This window comes from Temnothorax nylanderi, unplaced genomic scaffold (genome assembly GCF_030848795.1).
Source record: "Temnothorax nylanderi isolate EJ_2023f unplaced genomic scaffold, tnyl_v1.0 TNYL_tig0007_pilon, whole genome shotgun sequence".
Taxonomy (NCBI): domain Eukaryota; kingdom Metazoa; phylum Arthropoda; class Insecta; order Hymenoptera; family Formicidae; genus Temnothorax; species Temnothorax nylanderi.
In genome coordinates this window covers 1,630,908-1,651,925 of record NW_027249069.1, presented here as the reverse complement: position 1 = coordinate 1,651,925, position 21,018 = coordinate 1,630,908, and the positions used below count along the sequence as shown (strand labels likewise).

General features: G+C 39.2%; 5 protein-coding genes across 14 annotated transcripts; 3 read left to right on the top strand and 2 right to left on the bottom strand.

The window, feature by feature from the left end:
- Positions 1-61: 61 nt before the first annotated feature.
- On the bottom strand, positions 62-5,165 carry Kap3 (kinesin associated protein 3). Of its 5 annotated transcripts, XM_071719618.1 has the most exons (16): positions 4,940-5,164; positions 4,634-4,751; positions 4,377-4,545; positions 4,104-4,310; positions 3,807-3,943; positions 3,216-3,728; positions 2,965-3,133; positions 2,735-2,835; positions 2,436-2,654; positions 2,194-2,359; positions 1,945-2,070; positions 1,758-1,862; positions 1,554-1,639; positions 1,284-1,470; positions 1,111-1,201; positions 62-1,013 (listed from the first exon to the last, which is right to left on the bottom strand). In XM_071719618.1, exons 1-16 carry the CDS (start codon positions 4,963-4,965, stop codon positions 875-877), a joined length of 2,559 nt encoding a protein of 852 aa, XP_071575719.1. In that variant the 5' UTR covers positions 4,966-5,164; the 3' UTR covers positions 62-874. The 5 variants fall into 5 exon arrangements, with proteins under 5 accessions (XP_071575719.1, XP_071575699.1, XP_071575709.1 ...); XM_071719598.1 differs by having other exon boundaries at positions 1,111-1,177; positions 4,104-4,545; positions 4,940-5,165; XM_071719608.1 differs by having other exon boundaries at positions 1,111-1,177; positions 1,320-1,470; positions 4,104-4,545; positions 4,940-5,165.
- A 284-nt stretch (positions 5,166-5,449) lies between these two features.
- On the top strand, positions 5,450-6,956 carry Med9 (mediator complex subunit 9). Its single transcript, XM_071719943.1, has 3 exons — positions 5,450-5,606; positions 6,508-6,613; positions 6,675-6,956. The coding sequence occupies exons 1-3, from the start codon at positions 5,506-5,508 to the stop codon at positions 6,813-6,815; spliced, it is 348 nt and encodes a 115-aa protein (XP_071576044.1). The 5' UTR covers positions 5,450-5,505; the 3' UTR covers positions 6,816-6,956.
- Positions 6,957-7,440: 484 nt separating this feature from the next.
- On the bottom strand, positions 7,441-12,158 carry Gtpbp1 (GTP-binding protein 1). Of its 3 annotated transcripts, none has more exons than XM_071719702.1 (11): positions 11,928-12,158; positions 10,740-11,074; positions 10,538-10,649; positions 10,254-10,434; positions 9,984-10,162; positions 9,756-9,908; positions 9,416-9,665; positions 9,177-9,321; positions 8,785-9,103; positions 8,440-8,711; positions 7,441-8,290 (listed from the first exon to the last, which is right to left on the bottom strand). In XM_071719702.1, the coding sequence occupies exons 2-11, from the start codon at positions 10,839-10,841 to the stop codon at positions 8,108-8,110; spliced, it is 1,896 nt and encodes a 631-aa protein (XP_071575803.1). In that variant the 5' UTR covers positions 10,842-11,074; positions 11,928-12,158; the 3' UTR covers positions 7,441-8,107. The 3 variants fall into 3 exon arrangements, with proteins under 3 accessions (XP_071575803.1, XP_071575796.1, XP_071575807.1); XM_071719695.1 differs by lacking the exon at positions 11,928-12,158 and adding an exon at positions 11,754-11,910; XM_071719706.1 differs by lacking the exon at positions 11,928-12,158 and adding an exon at positions 11,310-11,328.
- A 448-nt stretch (positions 12,159-12,606) lies between these two features.
- On the top strand, positions 12,607-13,968 carry LOC139781069 (18S rRNA aminocarboxypropyltransferase-like). The gene is made up of 4 exons (XM_071719898.1): positions 12,607-13,041; positions 13,105-13,268; positions 13,355-13,742; positions 13,821-13,968. Exons 1-4 carry the CDS (start codon positions 12,909-12,911, stop codon positions 13,928-13,930), a joined length of 795 nt encoding a protein of 264 aa, XP_071575999.1. The 5' UTR covers positions 12,607-12,908; the 3' UTR covers positions 13,931-13,968.
- Positions 13,858-20,929, top strand: LOC139780893 (protein Aster-B). Of its 4 annotated transcripts, none has more exons than XM_071719647.1 (14): positions 13,858-13,926; positions 14,946-15,035; positions 15,163-15,439; positions 15,512-15,710; positions 15,884-16,164; positions 16,921-17,073; positions 17,479-17,659; positions 17,976-18,134; positions 18,632-18,753; positions 18,828-19,020; positions 19,458-19,682; positions 19,811-19,964; positions 20,045-20,165; positions 20,477-20,929. In XM_071719647.1, exons 2-14 carry the CDS (start codon positions 14,989-14,991, stop codon positions 20,606-20,608), a joined length of 2,244 nt encoding a protein of 747 aa, XP_071575748.1. In that variant the 5' UTR covers positions 13,858-13,926; positions 14,946-14,988; the 3' UTR covers positions 20,609-20,929. The 4 variants fall into 4 exon arrangements, with proteins under 4 accessions (XP_071575748.1, XP_071575753.1, XP_071575729.1 ...); XM_071719652.1 differs by lacking the exon at positions 13,858-13,926 and adding an exon at positions 14,383-14,698 and having other exon boundaries at positions 20,045-20,193; positions 20,477-20,673; XM_071719628.1 differs by lacking the exon at positions 13,858-13,926 and adding an exon at positions 14,385-14,698.
- Positions 20,930-21,018: the final 89 nt, after the last annotated feature.

The window sequence follows — 21,018 nt, the reverse complement described above, 5'->3', positions numbered from 1 at the left end:
TGAATAAGGAATCGGATTATAAGGAAAATGTTTTTAAATAAATCAGCATACACTGACAATCTACGAGATTCAATCATAATTTTATTTTATCACGTAGAGGATAATTGATGGCTATAAGTCATGCATTTGGTTGATATAGTAAAATACCATCTTACATTAATATAAATGTGATAAGTTAATAACGAAGGGACAAGAGGTGCAATGAAAAATGAAAGACAACAAAGAATGTACACATATTTGATTAGTCTCTAAAGAAAGTGAAAAAGATATATATAGAAGTTAAATACGCCTATATTTATTGCACAATATTCTGCACGCAATGAATAAGAAAACGTTTCACTCTCAGAATATAGGTAATTCCATCTCTACCGTTGCTCTAAACTGTTCGGTATTTTCATACACCACTTGTCTTTTTATTAACCGATATTAACAATATAAATACTACGAGAGACCTCTGAACTATCATAAATACTAATTTTACATTAACCACATATACATTACCACACTATTTTGACTGCCTCAAAGCCTATCACAAGATAAATTCGAATAAATTTAATACTATTATTTTGCAACGTAATAAAATTATGCGCATCAGTGTAAAGCTGACGCTTATAAATAAATAAATATGTAAAAAGATAATACGTAAAAAAATAAAAGGCTAAACTAAGATATTTGACTATGAGATCAAAGCAGTCTATATATAATAAAATCTTTAGTTTAAGCAGGCATGTCTCTGTAAATAGTAGCAAACGTTTCTTTGTTTTTTTTTTTTTACATTGAACATATATATGACGTTAACATAATGAAAAATGTCCTAGGCATCTTTTGTCAAAAGTTAAGTCACATATCTATATCAGAACGTTTGAATTAATCTTCAGATTAAAATGTGGGAACTATCCGAATCACCGAATTTCATTCTAGAATTATAATACAAATCCTCTATACCTGAAGCAACGGACATGCGAGACTTAGAACGAGCCACGAGTTCGCCTATTTCATCGAGATCTCGATACCTAAAATATAAGTAGTTTCTCGCGTAATCGTAATTCATTTATTTAGAATTAATGCCGCACCGTTGGGTCAAGTATATATGCGTCATCGGGTACGTACCTACTGACAGGCCGACTGGGATTTTCAGATGATTCCGATGAATTTTTCATAGTTGAAAATCCGTCATCTGCATTAAATGACACCGCGTTACCTATGCGAGCATGATAGTCTATTATATAGCTGTGATAGATAATAACTTCGTAAAAAAAAGAAAATATAAAAAAATATATTACCAGAGGGAAATAATATAGTATGTTTTAGTAGGTCACCGCTAATGAACGGAGATAGACTATCGTCATCGTCCGGTAGCATATGATTGATTGAATCTGTTCCGATAGACTCGACCATTTCAAGCCATTGCTGATTGTGCGATCGGAACTTTTCCACCTTTATGCGGGCCGCCCAATTCTTGTCGCACATCTAGGATAGTTCGAATAATTGGCATGTTATTTATACGAAAACGAAAAAATGAATTATTTGCATTCGCGTTTTTAGTTACTTACGGCAATAACATCTAAGCACGTATCACAGACTTTTCGAATTGCAGGATTTTTGTCGTGCATCAGATCGATTAGATATCCCGGGGCTTCTGCAAATAATATCACAATTTATTCATGTAGTTTAAAGATATTCGCAAAGTATATTTGCCGTGTTATTTTGTGTGTCTTTAACGGATCCAACGATTGAGAAAATTGACTATATATTACCATTACCAGTCTCGCGAATCAAATAATCTCGGGTTGAATCATGTTTTGCAATTTGATAAAAAACATAAATAATTTGCAAAACCATTTCATCATCCTCTTGTTTGGCTGTAATGATATGATTTATTGTGAATACTTATTGTATTTGGAAATACGGCTTTCTGCACGATTTTTGCGTTTCAATACATACCTTTAAGGAGTTCGATAAGAGAGAGAAGTATATCAGCTTTACATAACAAACGAGCACAATCTTCATCGTAAGCTGCAGTACCCAGAAATATGACAATCTCAAGAACTATATCATCTTGTGCCTTACCTGTAGATATAAAAGACAACGTGTATAACAAACTAACTAGAGTAAGATTTAATATTATCTCAATTCTACTTATTAACATTAAATTTAAAAAAAGAGCAATGTGAGATAAAAAAAAGATCGTACCTGGAACCAGATTATTGCGTATCCATGGTATAAGATTGCAGCGTTGAATGATTTGAGAGTAATCCAAATCAGGCAATTCTAAATTGCCTAACACGCCGATTACTTCCAGTACAAAGTCTTGAGAATCAGACTGAGTCAGGGCCATAGCGAAATCACCGACAAATTCCTATTAAATGCACACGAGCAAATTATGATGATCGATATTTATTGTATTAATCCTTAACGTTAATGTTTCAACTCACGACAAAGTTTTCTTTCGTCGAATCGTGCTGGGAAATATTTCTAATCATCTTCATCACGAGGGCGTCTTGATTTCTAAATGCGATTTTTATGAGACCTTGCAAACGATTGTTTTCCACCATCAGTTGCGCATTCTTATTGTTGATGGCTAAATTTATGCCGAGCGCTATTAATTCAGATCTTACGTGTTCGTCCTCGGAATTTAATATCATGTTTGTTATCTAAACAAAACGTACAAATGTCGTGAAGTAAATTTCAAGCTTATTAAGTTTATATCAAAATTTCATAGATTTTTATATACCATAGGAATGCAATCTGTATTTGTGAACATTGCTTTCACTTTGTCGTCCATACTTGCATGATAGAGTAGTCCCACAATCGTGCTCTTATTTTTTATGTCAGCTGTGAACATAATATTGACGACACATAAATATATTGAACAGATATCATGTAGAAATTTTATTTTACACATTCTCATATTAAAAAAGAAATTATATACATCTCCTTAGTTACTTTTTAAATAAATCTTACCTTGGCTAAGTAATTTTATCCATTTTGGTAACATACCAACTCTAATCATTCTGGCTCTCAATTTAGCATCGAAAGAGAGATTAAATAACAATTTTAAGGTACTTAATATAAGATCGGGATTATTGTTTTGTAAGAGCCTCGGTAATTTGTCTATAATATTTTCTTCTGCCTGTAAGTGATATATGAAAAATTTATAATGTTATATAACGCAGATATTTGGAGATTTATATAAAATATTATTTAATATTTACCATAAGATCTTTGTTTTCGCGAAAGATCGATAGTTTCTTCAAAAATGTGACAACCAGGATCAACAGATCAGTATTCGTCCTGTCTAACGTTTTAATCAGCATACCGATGACATTCTTTTTACGCATTTTCCTTTCGACTTCCATAGCATTCTCAGCAATATTTAAGAGTAGATAAAATGCAACTCGCAGCAGCTGCTCTTGCTTCTTAGACAAACTCTTGAACTTCTTGCGACTTTTCTCAAGTTCCTCCTTCAGCTTCTTAACGTCACTCTCGGATACAGTTACAGACACCTCCGCAGATCGTCTCTTCACCTCATAATCCAACGGACCCTCCATATTCCAAATATCGTCGATGATCCTGATCTTCCTGTCACAGTTGTCATTATTGCTCGCCGGGAAAAACGTTAGACCGGTGGTGTTCTCAAATTGTTTCCGGCGTTTCTCCATGTCCTCCTTCCACTGGTCATAGCGACGTAATTCGAAATCGATTATATCCATACAAAGAGAGCCAATCTGTACAGGAAAAAAGAAATACGAATGTAGTTCTAGAAATACTTGATTATCTAAGTTTCATCAGCATTCGCAACTTACTCTGTATTCGAGCACGATATTATGAAACTGGCTATACGTTGAGAAGCAAAAGAAAATATAAATGATGTTCGTAGACAATTCTATGCTGCGCCGCCAATCCTCTCTCAGGACTCGAGCTAATGCACTTAACAATGATTCTGTATGAGAACAAAAAATAATTTCATTATAACATTATTATAACCAATGAAATATTTTCAACGGTATATAATATTCTCATCGCCACATGAGTCAAAAATTAAAATTATTATCCAGAAAGAATTATTATTTATAGAAGAAGGTACATAACGCGAGGATTACCATTTTTGGTCAATTCCAAAAGATTATCAGGTACCCTCGCTAATTGTAAAATTAACGATGAACCTTTAATCTTGCCCGGTATTTCCTCGTACAATAACTCGATATAACTATCGACGTTACTAATGACCGCACGTTCAATCTCGCTATTCTCCATGATCATTGAATTCGTCGACGCCGGTCTTGGCGGCTGAGAATTACTACCGCTACCTACGACAATTAAAAGTTCAAGTAAACTTCTAGGGTGCTGCAAACGTAAAAACCACGTTACGTTACCTGCGCTGATGTCATTGGTCCGACGATTTTGTAGATAGTAAATCAACTGCTCAACCTCGTGCAACTTGGATTCGTGTATCAACGAGCACTTTTCCATCACCTCCTTCGCCAAGAGAGAAACATTCGTGTCCGCGTTCAAGCTCTTTAGCCTGATTATCTTCTGGCATTCCTGTACGCAAGGGCAAATGTATCAATAGAGCTCAGGTCAATTGCGAGTCAATTATCTCTTCACATAAGCGAAATAAGAAAATACGTGCCTTGCGGTCGCCAAGCATAGGATCTCCCAGTTCCCCCAATATCAATGCCTCGACGTCATAATTCACCACCAGAGCCTTCTCCGTTGGGTGGACGTCCAAAGTCCCGGATCTCACTTTCCTAAACGTCGAATATGAGAATTACATAAATCTGCCGCGTTACAATTCAATTCCACGAGATATTTTCAACATTTACGCGAGATTATCGTTTATCGAACGTTTTAAGGCACATCCTACGTGAAAGAATCATATTTGACAGACGACTGACAGATCGTTTGACAGATGCAGAAGCAGACAGCCTTCCCTTACCTCTTCAGAAATTTCGCTTCGTCCATTTTATCGCTCGATGTCGATGCTGAAATTCCCGAGTAGAATATTCCTCTGGGCGTACGCCGTTCGCGTACAACTCGCGGACTCTCTCCCTGTCAATTTATTTGCAGTTACTCCATCTCCATGGAGAGAGAACCCGTCGGAAATATCGGAGCATAAGCGCGGACAGCGGCTGCGTCGCTGCGTTGTCGAACGGAGTGAACGTAGCGGCAGAACGTCAGCAGGCTCAAGCCCCGTTCACATGATTATCGCGCGAGAATCCCCGAAGAGACGTCACTGCTAAAGAAGAAGCAGCTTGTTCTTTTTTGTTCCTCCCTCTTCTTCTCTCTGACGTCTAATTATGCATATGTTACACTATTCCTTTTTTAATGCAGAAAGTGCAACATTATATAAGTGCAAGGAACAAATCAGAACAAATCTAACGTCAAATTGTTCAGATTTTTTTCCGACGTCCAATCACGTGTCTGTTTGTACCTCAAGTGCAGAAAGTATGACGTAGTGCAGCTACAAAGAACACATCTCTTATCTGTCATGTTCCCGACATAATGGAGGCGGTGGAGTCGGAGGACGTTTCGCTGAGGACGCAGTTCACCGTTGACGATCTAGACGTAGAAATATTGCCGCTCATTTACGAGATTATTCGCAGGTACGTATTCCCGACGATCCCTCCTGGTTTCGATGCTCGGGCGAGTCGTCAACGTCCAAGATGATCACATAACCTCAAATCGACCTGGATCCAAATTTTCTCAGCGTCGCTTTTATAAAGTTTCGAAAAAAAAAGTTTCTTTTTTTTCCCTTTGAGGACTTCTAGCCAAGATATTAACCGCGTTTTTTATTGCATTTCTGTCGCTTCTTCATATTCGAGTTATTCGCCGCAATGTGGAAACAATTATACCTACTCGTAAAAAATAAATGCAAAATACATAACGGTGGTTGCGCAAGCGGCTATAAATTGAGACGTAGCTTCAAGAGGAAAAGGGCAAACATTCTCGTAGCGATTCAGTTTGTATTCCGCATTATCTGCACTCGTGTTATATGTAGAGAATACTATAGCTATATACATACTCAAAGATATCAAATAATTGTAAAAAAATTCATAAGAATGATGGTTGAGTCACCAAACATAGGCTGTTTCTGAAATGTTTGATCAAACTCCATCAATATATTCCATTAATTAGAGTGATGTCACATGAGCGTAAATCTGCAAACACTTGTTCTCTTACTTGACAATACTCAAGTACGAGAGTGGATTTTGAGAAACTATATAACTGAAATTCCTGAGAGGTTTATCCAAGCATTTTAGGAACGCTCCCACACAGCACAGGATATCCTGAGGGACATTTGTGCATCCACTGGATATCCACCGGTTATTGAGATATCCCAAATGTCTGTAGGACGTCCCTCAGATAAAGTGTGCTGTGTGGGCTCTGTGCAATAATGCGCAACGGATAGAAACGATACGTGGATTGTCAATTAAATGTGGATACATGAATGTTTATATCTCTGATGTATTTACGTAAGATGGTGCTGTTAGTTGTGATTTTTAGCGTCGAGAAAGATCCGCATGACACTACGCAAAAGGCAAAGGAGTCGCAGGACACCAGCCACAAGATCTTAGAATTACAGAAGAAGCTAGACTCCGCAAGGTCGCAGGTAAGAGTCGTATTCTTCTGCACGAGAGATGCTCGATATGACACTGTTGCACTTTTTGCAGATTAAGAGATTACCTGGGATAGAATATAGCAAGGAAGAACAGTTGCAAAAGCTCGAGACTTTGCGCAAGCAATTAAGACTGAAGCGTGAACTTCTATTGAAATATCGTAACACGTGCACGTTCGAGATACCGAAAGTGTAAAGCGAATGTGTCTGCGAGGATATATAGAAAAATAATTTTCGAGGATGCCTCTAAGAGCTCTCTTCCGGTACCTATTAAATAATGAAAACTTGATTAATAAGTTAGCAGAATCTAAACCAATAAGACAAACCGCACAATTTGTAGTGTACGTACTGATTAGAGCAGGTATGATTAATGGGACGCGCCGCCCTATCTCTAGTCCACAAGACTTTATTAAACAGCTGAGAGATATCGCAAACCAATTAAAGCGACAATTAGAAGAAGAAAGAAATAAGTTTAAGAAATAGCCGATTTGTAGATCGTATAAATTTATTTGACAAACCTTGCATATGGTTCCTGTATTCAGATTGAACAGCGATGAGAATTGTTAAGTAATTTTTGTCACTGTGAAGGATAATGAAATTTGTAAAATTTTCTATGTAGTAAAACAAGATTTTCATTTATTTAATACATTTCCGATCACAATGTTTTAGCAATATGTACAACTTATAATAAATAAGTGTTCAATTATATGCTCAATTATATAGAAATGACTTGAATTTGTGAAAGAAATGTATTTTCTCTCCGTAATCAGCAGCACGTGAGTGATTTATTAGGGAATATAGACATGTCTGATACAATGGGAAAAATTTTCTTTTTTTTATATATTTGAAATATAGTATGATACAGCTCTGCCTAAAATTGCAAAATGTATTACAAGGTTGAACGAAGTATAATGTGATTAGATTCCCTTGATATTAATCAATTATCATACAAGATGGATTATTACGATATACACAGCATTGGCCATATTTCAAGTTTTATCTTTATTAAATTCTAGAAGCGTTAATGAAAGGAGTTTGCATAATCTCTTGTACAAATGTATATGTATCGATACACACGTGTGTCATGTATTTCCTGATATTGATTTCATCTGTGTATGATATTGGCTTAAGATACGCATACGCCTTTTACAAAAATAATTTATAAATAATTTATAATTTTTAAATACCGATTTATATCTTGTCACGTTATTAAAAGAATATCTTTTTAATATGATTAAAGTAGTCGAGACATGACAAAAATTGTACTGCAATAAATTTGTAGTATCTGATGTGTTCTAATAAGTTTATAGAGAATAGGTTCCTACACAGTCTATAGGGTGTAGTTTTTTTTCTATCAGGAAAAAGAAAATTTGTTAAAGAATACGATAATTTCATATCTTATGTTATAGATCACATTTTGAGAAACTCATATGTAGCAGAAAGTTATAAGAACACTATAATTATGTGTTCTTTGTACACTGACGGCTCTTACACTTTTGCAGGAGGGTTCTGCTCTGTTAAAGGCTGAATACTGTTAATAGCGTTATGAGATCGTCCCCCTCTTCGACCTCTGCCTTTCTTATTCTGATTCAGCCCAGATTTCTGCGGCATGTTCTCCTGTTTAGCTGTCTGTGCTTCAATCATTGAATCAGTTTCGGTTATTTCCAGTGCCTAAAACAGCAAAATTATTCGTTGTTATATTTCTGTAAAACTAATAAAAATAGTAAAAGTTTTTACATAATTATGCGAATTGAAAGAACGATAAATAAAATGTTAGACAATAATCATATAAATTTTTATATCAAGTACAGCATAGATACCTGCAAGTTCGCATTCTGCCGACTCTGCGATGTTTTATTCGGCTTATTAATTCTGGATGCCTGCGTAGTTATACTATTCGAATGCGGTATAAGTTTCACTACATTTCCTACTGCTTTAGTACGACCTTCTCTGAAGACCATTCTCTGTCCAGGTTTTATGTACTCAGGATGTTTGATAAATCTAAAGTGTACTAAGGCTTTGTCGCCTGTTCTTAGACAATCCTGAGACATTGACAATATAGAAGCAGTTTGCCTTATACTGCCGCAATGTACTGCAATAATTTTGGGAATAATTTATTTATACGAGATGAGGGTATAACAATAATCATCCAAAACGATAATTACCCATAGCTTGATAACGGGAGCTAATTGTTGTAGGATGATGCAGGACCAAAATTTCACCTTCGAATTCCCAACAGGCCTGTGGATTAAGTGCAGGTGCGACCATTACCATTCCCTTGCGAATGTGCGATCGTTTAATCTTTTTCAGAGCAAAACTAGCCGTCTGCCCACCTCTCACTTCGCGGACAGGCATCCTCTTTCGATGGATACTTTTGACGGTTATAGGTGTAAAACGACCGAGCGGATCGGGTCCCAATAGCAACGTGTCATTTAACTTTATGATACCCTTTAAAGTTGTGCCGGACACTACTGTACCGACTCCCTGTAATTTTCAATTTTCATAATACATTCTTGTCGTATACTCGAAAAAGATTTATGTAATATGACGTACGTACCGGCACGGAATATGTATCGTCTATTTGAAACTCAGCAGGTTCATCATCATGACTAGTAATTCTCGCAGTCAATAAGTTGAGAAACATCTTAAGAAGATTTAGATTTTCGCCAGACACGTTGGACACTTGAAATATTGGGCACAACCTGTATGAAACAAATATCGCATTATTTTATGAATATCATTCTAGTACTTTTCTTCCTTTTTTCACATAGAATTCTGATGCTATATCGAACTAACCGTTCTGAGACAAAATTAGTAGCGCTAACTACCACGTCGTCGGGAGTCTTCACTGTAACCGGGACCTTCCTGCAACCAGGAGATTTCAGAATCCTTATCAACAGCTTCAGATTTTCTTGCAGAACATTCGGCGGGCACATATCGATTTTCGTCACGACAACGAATACCGGTACGGACAACGCTAAGGCAAGTCCCAAATGTTCTTTAGTCATCCCTACAATACCGGCGTTTGCTCCGATCATTAGCATACCTGGAATAAAGGAAATATCTTCATTAACTTATTCTGACTCGCTTCCGGATTTTACTGTAGTTACAGTAACTATACAATATGTATTTTTACCGAAATCTGGAGCGTGTCCCGTCATTCCAAAGACAGTTGTCTTCAAATATCTCTCGTGACCGGCGAGATCGATAAATGTAATTACTTTGGAGGATTTCTCACATATCTTCACCCAATCCAATGACCCGTGCTCAGGCTTATTAACTACGTTACCTGTAAATATATAATGACACTAATAGTATAGATGAATAATCACATAAAGTGCGTAACGGAGAGCCGATCACTCACCAACGCTATCGAATCCAAGTATATCATTGCCAACAGAGCTAGTCCGTCCCGTTTCAGCCTCGTGCTTGTGGCGGAATAATTTCTGACGCGCCAATCCTCGTCCATTGTCAAGTTCACCGTGAGTCAGTACTCCCAATAGAGTGGATTTACCAGCATCCACATTACCGACCACAGCAACCCTATGAACAGTTATTTTACAGCATATATAATTCATCTTACAGCTAGTTGTACACGAGCAGCGATCCAAAAACTATATTATTAACTACAAACCTGATCTCTAAGAAATCCTGTCGATCTAAACGTCTCCTCACTAGATACTGTCCCGTTAGACCGTGGTCTGCTTTACTCTGACGTAGAAGCACGCAGTCTGCCTCCAATGTCGCGGCAAGAGACTGTAAAGTGGCAACTGATGCTTCGTACTCATCTTCCTTCAATCCATCCTCGGATCCATCTGAGAGCATCGCATAGACAAAAAAGTTTAATGCAACAATGTATCCAGCATTGATCACGCATATCTCTTTTTTTTTTTTTAATATATCTTTTCCGGTACTGACCTTCAGCGATACCGATGTCAAAGATCGTCTCGCTGCCTCCATCCTGAATCCTTTCTTTCAGCCTCCTCAGCAACAGTTCGTACTGATCCTCAGATGGACTGACCAAGACGTTCTAGAATTCACAGTAATCTACATTCTCAAGAGATACTGTAAAACTTATCAGGAGAGGTGATTTAGGATAAGATAAGCGTCCCGGACATACCTTGCCTCTGATGGTGGAGTAATCTGCGGTCGGGACAGGCCCGTGCTCCTTCTCCGGCAGACGAGCGATGGTTTGCGATATGATAGGCCCAGCGCCCGACATAGTATCCAGCGGGGGTGAACACACCGATAAGTTTAACAGTCCGTATAATTTCCTCGTAGCAGCTCGTCCGATTATCTATCGCTCCTGTATACACGTATCGGACATCTTCCAGTATTTAAATCCGAATCTTTTCCCATAGACCGCCAGCACTCGCATGTACATAACTGTGGCACTTGGAAATTTCGCTTCGGGGGGGGATCCGACGCTCAGACGCTCCGGCCCATCCTCGTCATCTGCAACAACACATCGAGCATTAAGATAACACTCGCCCTTGAACCACAACGAGCGACAAGGATTTCATCAGCCCCGAACTCATATACGATTCACACGACTCGACGATCGTTGCCTCATTTGGCGTAACGCGATCGCCGATCGTATCGCTCCGACCAGCTCTGTTCCTCTCTCAAGGATCGTAACGAGAAGTCGAAACGGGGAAACGCACGTAGGAGGAAAAAAATAACCCACTACCTGTTTCGAAAACATTAAAGAAAGTGGATGCGTACGCGCATCCACTGTCACCTGATCCTGGTGTCCCACACATAGCGCACGTTTATCGCTCGAGGCCTTTGCCAGGTGAGCGGATTGTGTAACTCGGGTGACAACATATTGTTGCGCACCGGGAGGGGACGACGAAGGACGTCGAGTGCGCCCGGAATGAGAAGCGATTCGCAAGAAGGATCCCTCGAAGGGGTAGAAGGGATGCGAAGCTTTTCGCTCTCTCCCTCGCGAGGGGGTAAGTACTGCGACTCCTCGAGCTCGTCTCGTAGACGAGACGAGACGTACGCGTGTGACGCGCGCGAGTCTCCTCTCCGCGGCGAGATAAATTCGAGATGAATCCGCGAGCATTCGCGACCTGTCATCTCCGGCGCGCCGTTTCGCAGTTTAAAGCAGTTTAAAGGGATATGTATTTACCTGTTAGGAAGAAAAGAGAGAGAGAAGACGTGAACGCAAACGCTCGCGCCGTTGCGATTTCGAGCGAACTGACATGACAAGTCGTCGCGTCGGCGGTGCGCCTGCGGGCTGCTGTCAATGATTACGTGTGCGTGTTGCGCGCAGTCTGTATGTGTATTTTATTTGTGTACATACGCGAGAGAGGTGAACACTTGAAACCAGTTGATAAAACTCGATCGTGCTTTTACGTAAGACGGGGGGGCCAATCGCGCGGGTGAAAGGGACCGATCGTCGTCCGATCGGCTGTTTCGTCACGCACACGCGGGCACCTCGCGTTTCCGCGTTCTCTGCGGTGTACCGCGTTTTTCACGGCGACGCAATATCTGCAAACCCGCGCGCGGCGTGGGTCTTTCCTTAATTATATATTAGCCAAGCGTCAAGGAACGCGGTCGTTATTTTTTAGATTTGCGTTAATGATCCCTTGCTTACTCAGGTGCGCGATACGCCTTTTTGTTTTTTATGTCCACTTCTACCAACGTGGATTAATTTACATCGCGGTTTATTAACTTACTTTTTATCTTTTTCTAACTCTTATAAAAAAAAAAAATTAGGTAAGTTAAGCGAGATTTAAGTTAATCTACATCGATAGAAATATGTTCATTTTTATTCGACGTAGATTAATCTTGATCTCGGCACAACTTTTTATCCCTTTCTAATTCTAAAGAATTAGAAAAAAAGAGAAATCGAAAAAAGTCTCGATTTTTCGAGTCGACGTAGGAGTATGTATGCGACGCGTGAGTATGTATGTATGTATGCATATACATTTCGAGTATGTATTGTACGTATCGATTGCGCCTGACTTCACGCGAAGCGCAGTTTAAAGCCGCGTTCGTATGAATCGGCGTGGTCACGTGTCGCGTACGAGGAAATTGACTGCGTTGTTGACCAGACATATGTTATAAATAATACAAACGTCATAATCGAGCCTTCTTCTTAATTTGGAATCAAACTTTTAAAACCCGTTAAATTGTTTCAAACTTTGGCCCTCGGTCTCACTCTTGCTCTTTTTAATCTTATCGCACATGCGCTGGTTATAGGTTACGTTACGCTCATATGTTGGAGAAATAACATATCCGGCGTAATCCAGCGTATTCCTGAGCACTCCCGATCGGAAAGATGTCGGGACGTAGGAAGAGGAACAAGAACAAATTGTTGGAGAGGAGACCCCGTCGTGTACTCGGCAAGGAGCAAAAGTACTATCGGGAGAGCGGCGAGGAATCCGAGGAACTCGACGAAGACGACAAGGCAGGTTAGGCGGGTTCGCAACCCTTGCCGGGATTTGGCGCTTTAACGACCTCGGTTGAATTTGCAGAGGTCAACGAGCAGTCGGTCCAGTTTCCCGTGGCTATGTGGGACATGGAGCACTGCGATCCCAAGAAGTGTTCCGGAAGGAAGCTCGCCAGACACGGATTGATAAAGATCCTGCGACTGGGCGCTCGTTTCCCAGGCTTGTGTCTCACTCCGATCAGCGATAAGGTAGTGAACGAACGGACAAATGTTACTGATACTTGGCCTTGTTGTAAAGGCCTTTGACGACAATGTTGTTTTGCGTGACGTTACAGTGCGTGAGCCCGACGGACTGCGACATTGTACGGGAGTACGGCTGCGCGGTCGTGGATTGCAGCTGGGCGCGCCTAGACGACACTCCCTTCAACAAAATGAAGACACCCCATCCTCGCCTACTGCCATTCTTAGTCGCCGCCAACCCGATAAACTACGGAAAACCTTGTCAGCTGAGCTGCGTCGAAGCTATAGCGGCTACTTTGATTATAACGGGATTTCCGGACGAGGCCAATCTCTATCTCGGAAAGTTCTCGTGGGGACACGCGTTTCTCGAGTTGAACGGCGAGCTGTTGGAGAAGTATGCTCGCTGCGCGAGCAGCAAAGAAGTGATCGCTGCACAGGAGGAGTATCTGAAGAATGCCCGGCAAGAGAAATTAGATAGACTTGGTAAGGATATTTGACAATCCTCTTTCCGTCCTCTGTCGATTTATTTTTATCTTGATATCATTATACATTTGTTCTTAGCGCTTCCTGATTTTCCGCAAAGCGATACGGAATCCGAAGAGGAGAAGGAAGAGAAGGACGGGAATGCGGTAGCGGAAGCAACTGAGAAATTAGGCGATATAAAAGTGTAATAATATAGCGTACTAATTAAAGATATTTGACTTTTTAACGGAAATTCTTCATTTTGAATTTCCAACCACCAGGATCGCGGTGCCAGTTTAAAAAAAATATATAAAATTTCTGAGCTCTATAAAAAAAGAATACGTTGTGTAATTACCAGTATAGAATGCAGGAGGAAATTCAGAATTTAGAAAATAGAATCGGAGCATTTCGCCGTGGATTCAAGTCGCATTCGGCGGCGATCTGACCCGCCAATCCGTCGCGTCTACGCGAGATCGGCCAATCGGCGTCGGTCGCACGTTGCGTCTCGGTACCCGACGAGGTATCCGATTGGTCGGCCGCCGGCACGCGCGCGCGCCAATTGGAGCGCCGATCGCTCGACCGTTGCGCTTTTTTGAATGTAGCGTCTGTAGCGAGCGTGCGCTTGGTCATCGCCGTCATCCCCGACATCCCCCGTCATTCCATGCATGTAATTCCATGCTCCGTGATCGACAGTACGGTACCGCAGCACTTTCGTGCGCGACGTGCGTGACGACAGTGCCTTTGTGGCGTGTGTGTACGCGGACGAGGGAGGGAGAGACTCTATTTTTTTCCTCACGCGATAACCGATAACGCGGGAGGAGAAAGACCAAGGTCCGACGAAACGCAAGTGACGACCAGTGACGACGATGTCCGACGGCCGCGGTCGTGCGACCGCCGCCGCGATATGAAGCGGGTGATGCCTGACACGGCGACGACGCGCGGCCGCCCCTTATCTGAAATGTGTCGCTCTTATCGCGGTAGGCGCAAGCACCAATAGTCCAGCGCGCGGATAAAAAACGCTCCTCCTCGCCGCCAACTAAACGCATAACTAACCGAACACGCACAACGCTTGTATCACGCTACAAATTGCCGCTACTATTCCGTCTGCCCCCTTCCCCCCCAGTAACCCGGTGAAGCCCACCCCCTTTTCGTGTTAACGCCTATTCGACCTAGACCTCGCGTCCCAGAGGAGCCACTCTCTCAAAAGCTTTCGATGTTTGACAGCTCCGGCCACGAATGCGTGGACGCTAACGCCGCGTGATTTGTTATGCACTACGAGACGGAGACGGCGCAGAGGCACTCGGCGTCAAGCATGTACGTACCTAATCGTCGACTTCCCGAGCAGTAAATTTCGCATGATGCACCGCGAGAATACCCGGCCGCAAAGCGTTATTCATTTAATCCCTGACACTGCTTCTTTTTCTCTGTTTGTTGTAAACAGGAACAAATCCGTGGAGAATCTGTTGATGTCCAGTCACGAAGTGATCAGCAGCATCAATTCTTCCGGTCTGAGCAATCAGGGCTCGACAAATTTAGGAAACGAGAATGCACAGGAGACGTCCGCTAACACTGGAGTCGATCGTAACAGCCCCGTGTCCAGTCCCAATCTGTCCCCGCGTCCCAGCCCGAGAGCCCACTCCAGGCGGGAGTATTCCAGATTGAACTCCGACTCTGCCATTAAGGAGTCGTTCCGCGCAAACAAGTCAGACGATCAGCAGGTACACATACCGACGACACCTGATGCATTTCTGACGAGGACTCGTATAATATATTTCGTATAAATGTTACAGGATATAATAAGTAGATCGTCCGACTCAGCCGATCTCAACAAGAGTTTGACTCATGAGAGTAAAAAAGAGGCACGTAGCAGCGATCGGAGCAAAAAAAAGTCTTCATGGTACAATGTACTTTATCCAACTTATAAATCTCGCTCCGAGGACTTTAAGCGAATATTTAAAGATGTGCCCGACGATGAGAGATTGGTGGTAGGTAAGTAATGCTTTAAGAATGTTCTCTCCTACGAGGAATGTATTATGGGACATTTGTATTCCTTACGAGACACTTGTACTCGAACTAACTTTACGTCCGTTTACGTCCACGCGATTGTGAAACACAATACTTAACATTCCACGATTTAATTAATCTAGTTTTGTGACTTTTAGATTATTCTTGTGCCCTGCAGCGTGAGATATTGGTACACGGTAGACTTTATGTGTCTCAGAATTATGTGTGTTTTTATGCAAATATCTTTATGTGGGAGACACTGGTCTCCCTACGTTGGAAAGACGTTACATCTATTACCAAAGAGAAAACTGCGCTTGTCATTCCAAATGCCATCCTGATATGCACCGTGACTGACAAGTTCTTCCTAACATCGTTTGGAGCGAGAGATAAAACATATGTGATGTTATTTCGTGTTTGGCAAAATGCTCTTATTGGCGAGGTATGCGTATATTGTATTAAACTGAAGTCCACTTTAGATGATTTGCGTTAGAATTCTTATTTATAATTTTACATGTCGCGCGTAAGACGAAAAATGTTAGAAGAATTGAAAGATATGTACGTAAAAAGGGAATTATATATCATCTATATAAAGGTGGACTTAACTCAAGATTTTTTACTGTAAGATTTTATTTTGAGAAAATCTTTATCTCGAAAAAAATATTCTTATGTCGAGATACATTCATAAATAATATCTGGAAATTTTAGCATGACATTGGATAAAAAACCTTTAGATTTTCAGAGAATTTATTTCTTAATTAAAGAAAATTAAAGTAGAGATACTTTGAATGGACTATGTAGTAAGACCTGGGTTTGTGTTATCCCATTGAATTGTCTCGCGTTATAGCGCGTTTTTGCTAACACTTGGTAAGCTGATATTTTCTTGGAACACCTTTAATAATTCTCAGTACACTTTGGCTACAATAACATTGATAACACTGAGTATACCGAGTCTGCTTTAGTAATTCGATGTACTTCATACGAGGTACATTTCAGTTATTGAGTGTATATGTATTATTTGAGAAACGACATTTGTCTTTTTATCTGCAATCGCTAGAAAAAGCCATCAATATTTTGTTCTATTTCTAAGAACCTATTTCTGTGAGCATTAATCGGACGTTATGAAGACATGCATATTTCGTACTCTTAAAATGTACGTTTTTCTAAACAAAAAATTCTACTATTGCTATATTTTCAGCCAATGAGTATGGCTGAAATGTGGCAGCTTGTGCATACCTGCTACGGTGATGAATTAGGCTTGACGTCTGATGACGAAGATTATGTGCCGCCGTTACCTGTGGGAGACGACGACAAGTTAGCAACTCGCCTTTCTGTAGACTCTTTTTCCGAGGTAAGTCTGACAATATTTATAAACTGTTAAATAATATTGTTTTTTTGAGAGATTGTCATGTGTTATGTTATTAATGTATATTGAGAGGATAATAGCTCCATTTTCGTTTATCTACTGAAAAAATTTCTATGGAGAAAATGTATTGAAACAACGATGGCAAATTTGATTAACAAAAATCGTTAAAATGATCTAAATTGTATTTGATAAATGCAACAAATTTTTTTTGTATTACAGCTTAATATTTTGAACTGATTTTGCATCTCGTAGATCAATGAACTCTTAACGTAAATTGAAGAAGATAAACTTATATATCTGTGTATAAACCGAAATGTGTACGATTAAAAATATCTAGTTTCTAAACATCAACATTATTTTGAATTCCTTTTCTATTTAATAAAAATAAAGACCGAAGCAGTCGCTATGGAAAATACATCATCTCCAACCGCGGATCCTGTTCCCGCTGAGAATTCTTCAATTACTGAACCCCAGGTTCAGCCACCAGCTCCGTCAATACCTAAGCCGGAACCTGTTCTCGATCCAACGGATTTAAGTGACACAACGGAAAGCGAGGCTGAGAAACATGCCTGTAAGTAGTCTCAGACGAGTCTTCAACTTAATTATAAAAATATCTTCCCAATCTAAGTAGTTTAGTAAATAAATATTGTGTGCATCTGCATTACTTTTAGGCTCTTTTGTAAATATTAACATTAAATTTATTTTTCTGGCGAACTAACTCTTAAACCGCTGATAATAAGATATATAATGCGAAAATGGAAACAAGATGTGTCGTGTGACATCGTTTGATAAGAAATCGGGACCTGTCTGAAAATATATAAATGCTATTCATCTTGTTGAATTACGAATGACAGCACGTAACGCGGTCATGATAATGCTTGTTCCAGTGAAAATGAACATACGGAGCACCATGGTCTGTACCTCTCTGCATGAAGGTCGGCAAGTTAACAAAGCAACATTGCCTATCTACATCGACCAGCTGTTCACTCTGCTCTTCACGAATTCGAAATTCTTCTTAGATTTTCATACCTCTCGCAAAACTATTGGTAACAAGATAATAATTCCGTTATCACGTCTGTCACGTTAAAGAATGCATCCATTTCAGATATTTCAAAGTATATTAAAAAGCTTGTTCCAAAATCGTTTTGAAGCCACGTTTTTAAAATAGAGATTATGGCTGCATTCCGATATTTACTGCCAGCAACTGTCAGTACTGAAAATGTATGGTATATGTGACGTGAAATATAAAAAAATATAGATTTTCAGTACTGATAGTGAATATCGGAAGCAGCCTATATATTATATAATCTTTCCTCACTCTTTCTCTCTCTTTCTCTTTCTCTCCCTCTCCACTTTGTTAATACAATCTCCGTCTTTTTCAAATGTGGACTTAAAATGGTTTGTAAAAATAAACTTTAATTCATAGTTGCTAACATATTATTTATATGTATAACGTTATATATGTACATATATGTATATATGCACCGTATAAATAATATAAATTCATTTCTATTGCCTGTTTCTAATGTTTTCACTTGCGTAGATTTAATACAATCTGCCTGGACGCAAAACAATCAAACTGGACAAAAGATGAGAACTCTTTCGTACACGATGTGCTTAACCCAAGCTATTGGTCCGAGAACTTGCCAAGTTACAGAGACGCAGGTAAAAATAAAATTCTATCTAATAATTTTATGTTATTTCATATTATGCTTTTTTTAATATGACATTTTATACAGGTGATGTTACCATGTAGTAGACCAGGTCATCTTTATTGCATCGATGTAGACAGCGCTAATGCTGGAATACCTTATGCCGATTCCTTCAGTGTTTCCACGCACTATTGTATGAACAGTATTTCCGATAACGAGACAAGTCTTGTGATTTATTCACAAATCAAATATAAAAAGAGTGTATGGGGTTTTGTGAAAAGTAAGTTTCAAAATTAAAGACTATAAATCGCAGTTTGAGGAAAAAGAGAGTATTATAATTCGATAAAATTTCTAGAAGATTGCAAATTAGATACGGATTTAAAAATTGAAGGTACGAACTTGTATTTAAATTATTTTCGCGGATATGATTTAGCGTTATGCATCTTATCTGGAATCTTATCTGTTTTTTTGTTGTTATACTAAAGACATTGATTATTGTCTATGAAAGATAGTCTAATCAGCTTGCCGACGTGATAATTCCTTGACACGTAAACATTATTTTCTTATAGTTTTATTTTAGTTGAGCTTTTCGATTTCTTATATTTATCAAAAGTTTGCGTTTCTTGAATTATAATACTCGCTACTCCAAGACGCGAAATATTTGGCACGATAAGATATTGAAGAATGAACTGGCGTATTTTATTTCTGAAAAAATAGGTGTGATTGAAAAGAATTGTTGGGCGGGCTTTGAAGAATATACCAACAGTTTGATAAAAGCGTTGATGGTGGAGTCCGAGGAAGGTAATGGAAACGGAGGTTTAAAGAGAAAAACGAGAAAACGACGACGCGCGGCGGGTGTAGGCGCTACATTGCAGACACACGTGTCCGAGCATATATCTGCGAATCATCAAATTTCTCCCTCTAACTTGCCGCACGTTCACAGTAATAATACAATATTTTTCTATTATACGTTATCTACGATACTACACAGTAATAACACAATATTTTTCTATTATATTCGCAATGTTATATAGTGTGAATTCAATGTACATGTTTTCTCTTCCGTACAGCTGCTAATACTAGGAGCGATACTAACATAATTCTCAGCTCAATGCTGCTAGTCGCTGTACTATGTTTAATGGTGATTAATGGTTTGCTATATTATAAACTATGGGGATTGGAAGAAGCTGCTGCGTACACCATCATGGACTTACACGTACTCAAGTATGTATTGTCGATTTCTTTTACATAGGGGAGAGTACCATTCTTTTATATGTGTTATAATGTGCCTTCCTGCTTTTCAGAAATACGCCAAAGACTGAAGAAGATTGGATTAACCTTTTGCAACAGCAGGAGAGCTTGCACAACGTAGAGATGAGAAAATGGCAAAGGGTTTTGCACACAGCTGCACAATTGCTTAGACAAGTAAGGCTCAGACGATGACTTAAAAAAAGTATAATGAATTTAACGATACAAATATCGCGTGCGGAAAAATTAGAGTCACAAAGTGCAAAACAATATTCAATTCAGACAAAAAAAAATTTTTTTTTCTCAAATCTAAATCTATTGATACAATATATACACACAGATTTTTTTAACAGAGATGACAATTTTTTTGTGCCCTTTAGTTTTCTCTTAGATTTGAATAAGTTCGAAATTTATCCGAATAATTTTTCCGCATTCTGTATATTCTATAGACTGTTCTTGACATTCATATTTTATGCTTGCTTTAAAAGACAGAAGAATCTTTAACGGAGCTACAAATGAGCATTCATCCCACTGCAACGGAAAAGATGTTCTCCGTATTAAAGCCGAACTTAAAGAGTCTTAATGCACATACAGAACGACGAGGCAAGTCGGAAATGTAAAAATCTATATACGTTAAGTAATTGTACGAACGTATTTTGTGTATAAAATATTAATTCGAAATTTATCGGTAAATCTTTTTGCGCGATAGCATTTAGGAACTATTATTATGTATATGTATTCTTCCTACCATTATTTTGGAGTTCGCGATTATTGCTCTCCATATACTATGTGTACAAAATGAATTAATTATAGGGCATTATGTTAAAGTTAACATGAATATTTAACTTGAATTGTATAGTTATACTAAATGTGTAAACGCGCTTTCTATTTAGGCATTGTGAAATAATGTTATGGAAAATAATAGATAATTTTTAGAACAACCCTTTGTGAGATCGAGATTCTTTGCATTTTTCCAAGAGTAAATGACTCTTAACGTGACATTTACAGGACCGGTGTAACGTGAAAGAGT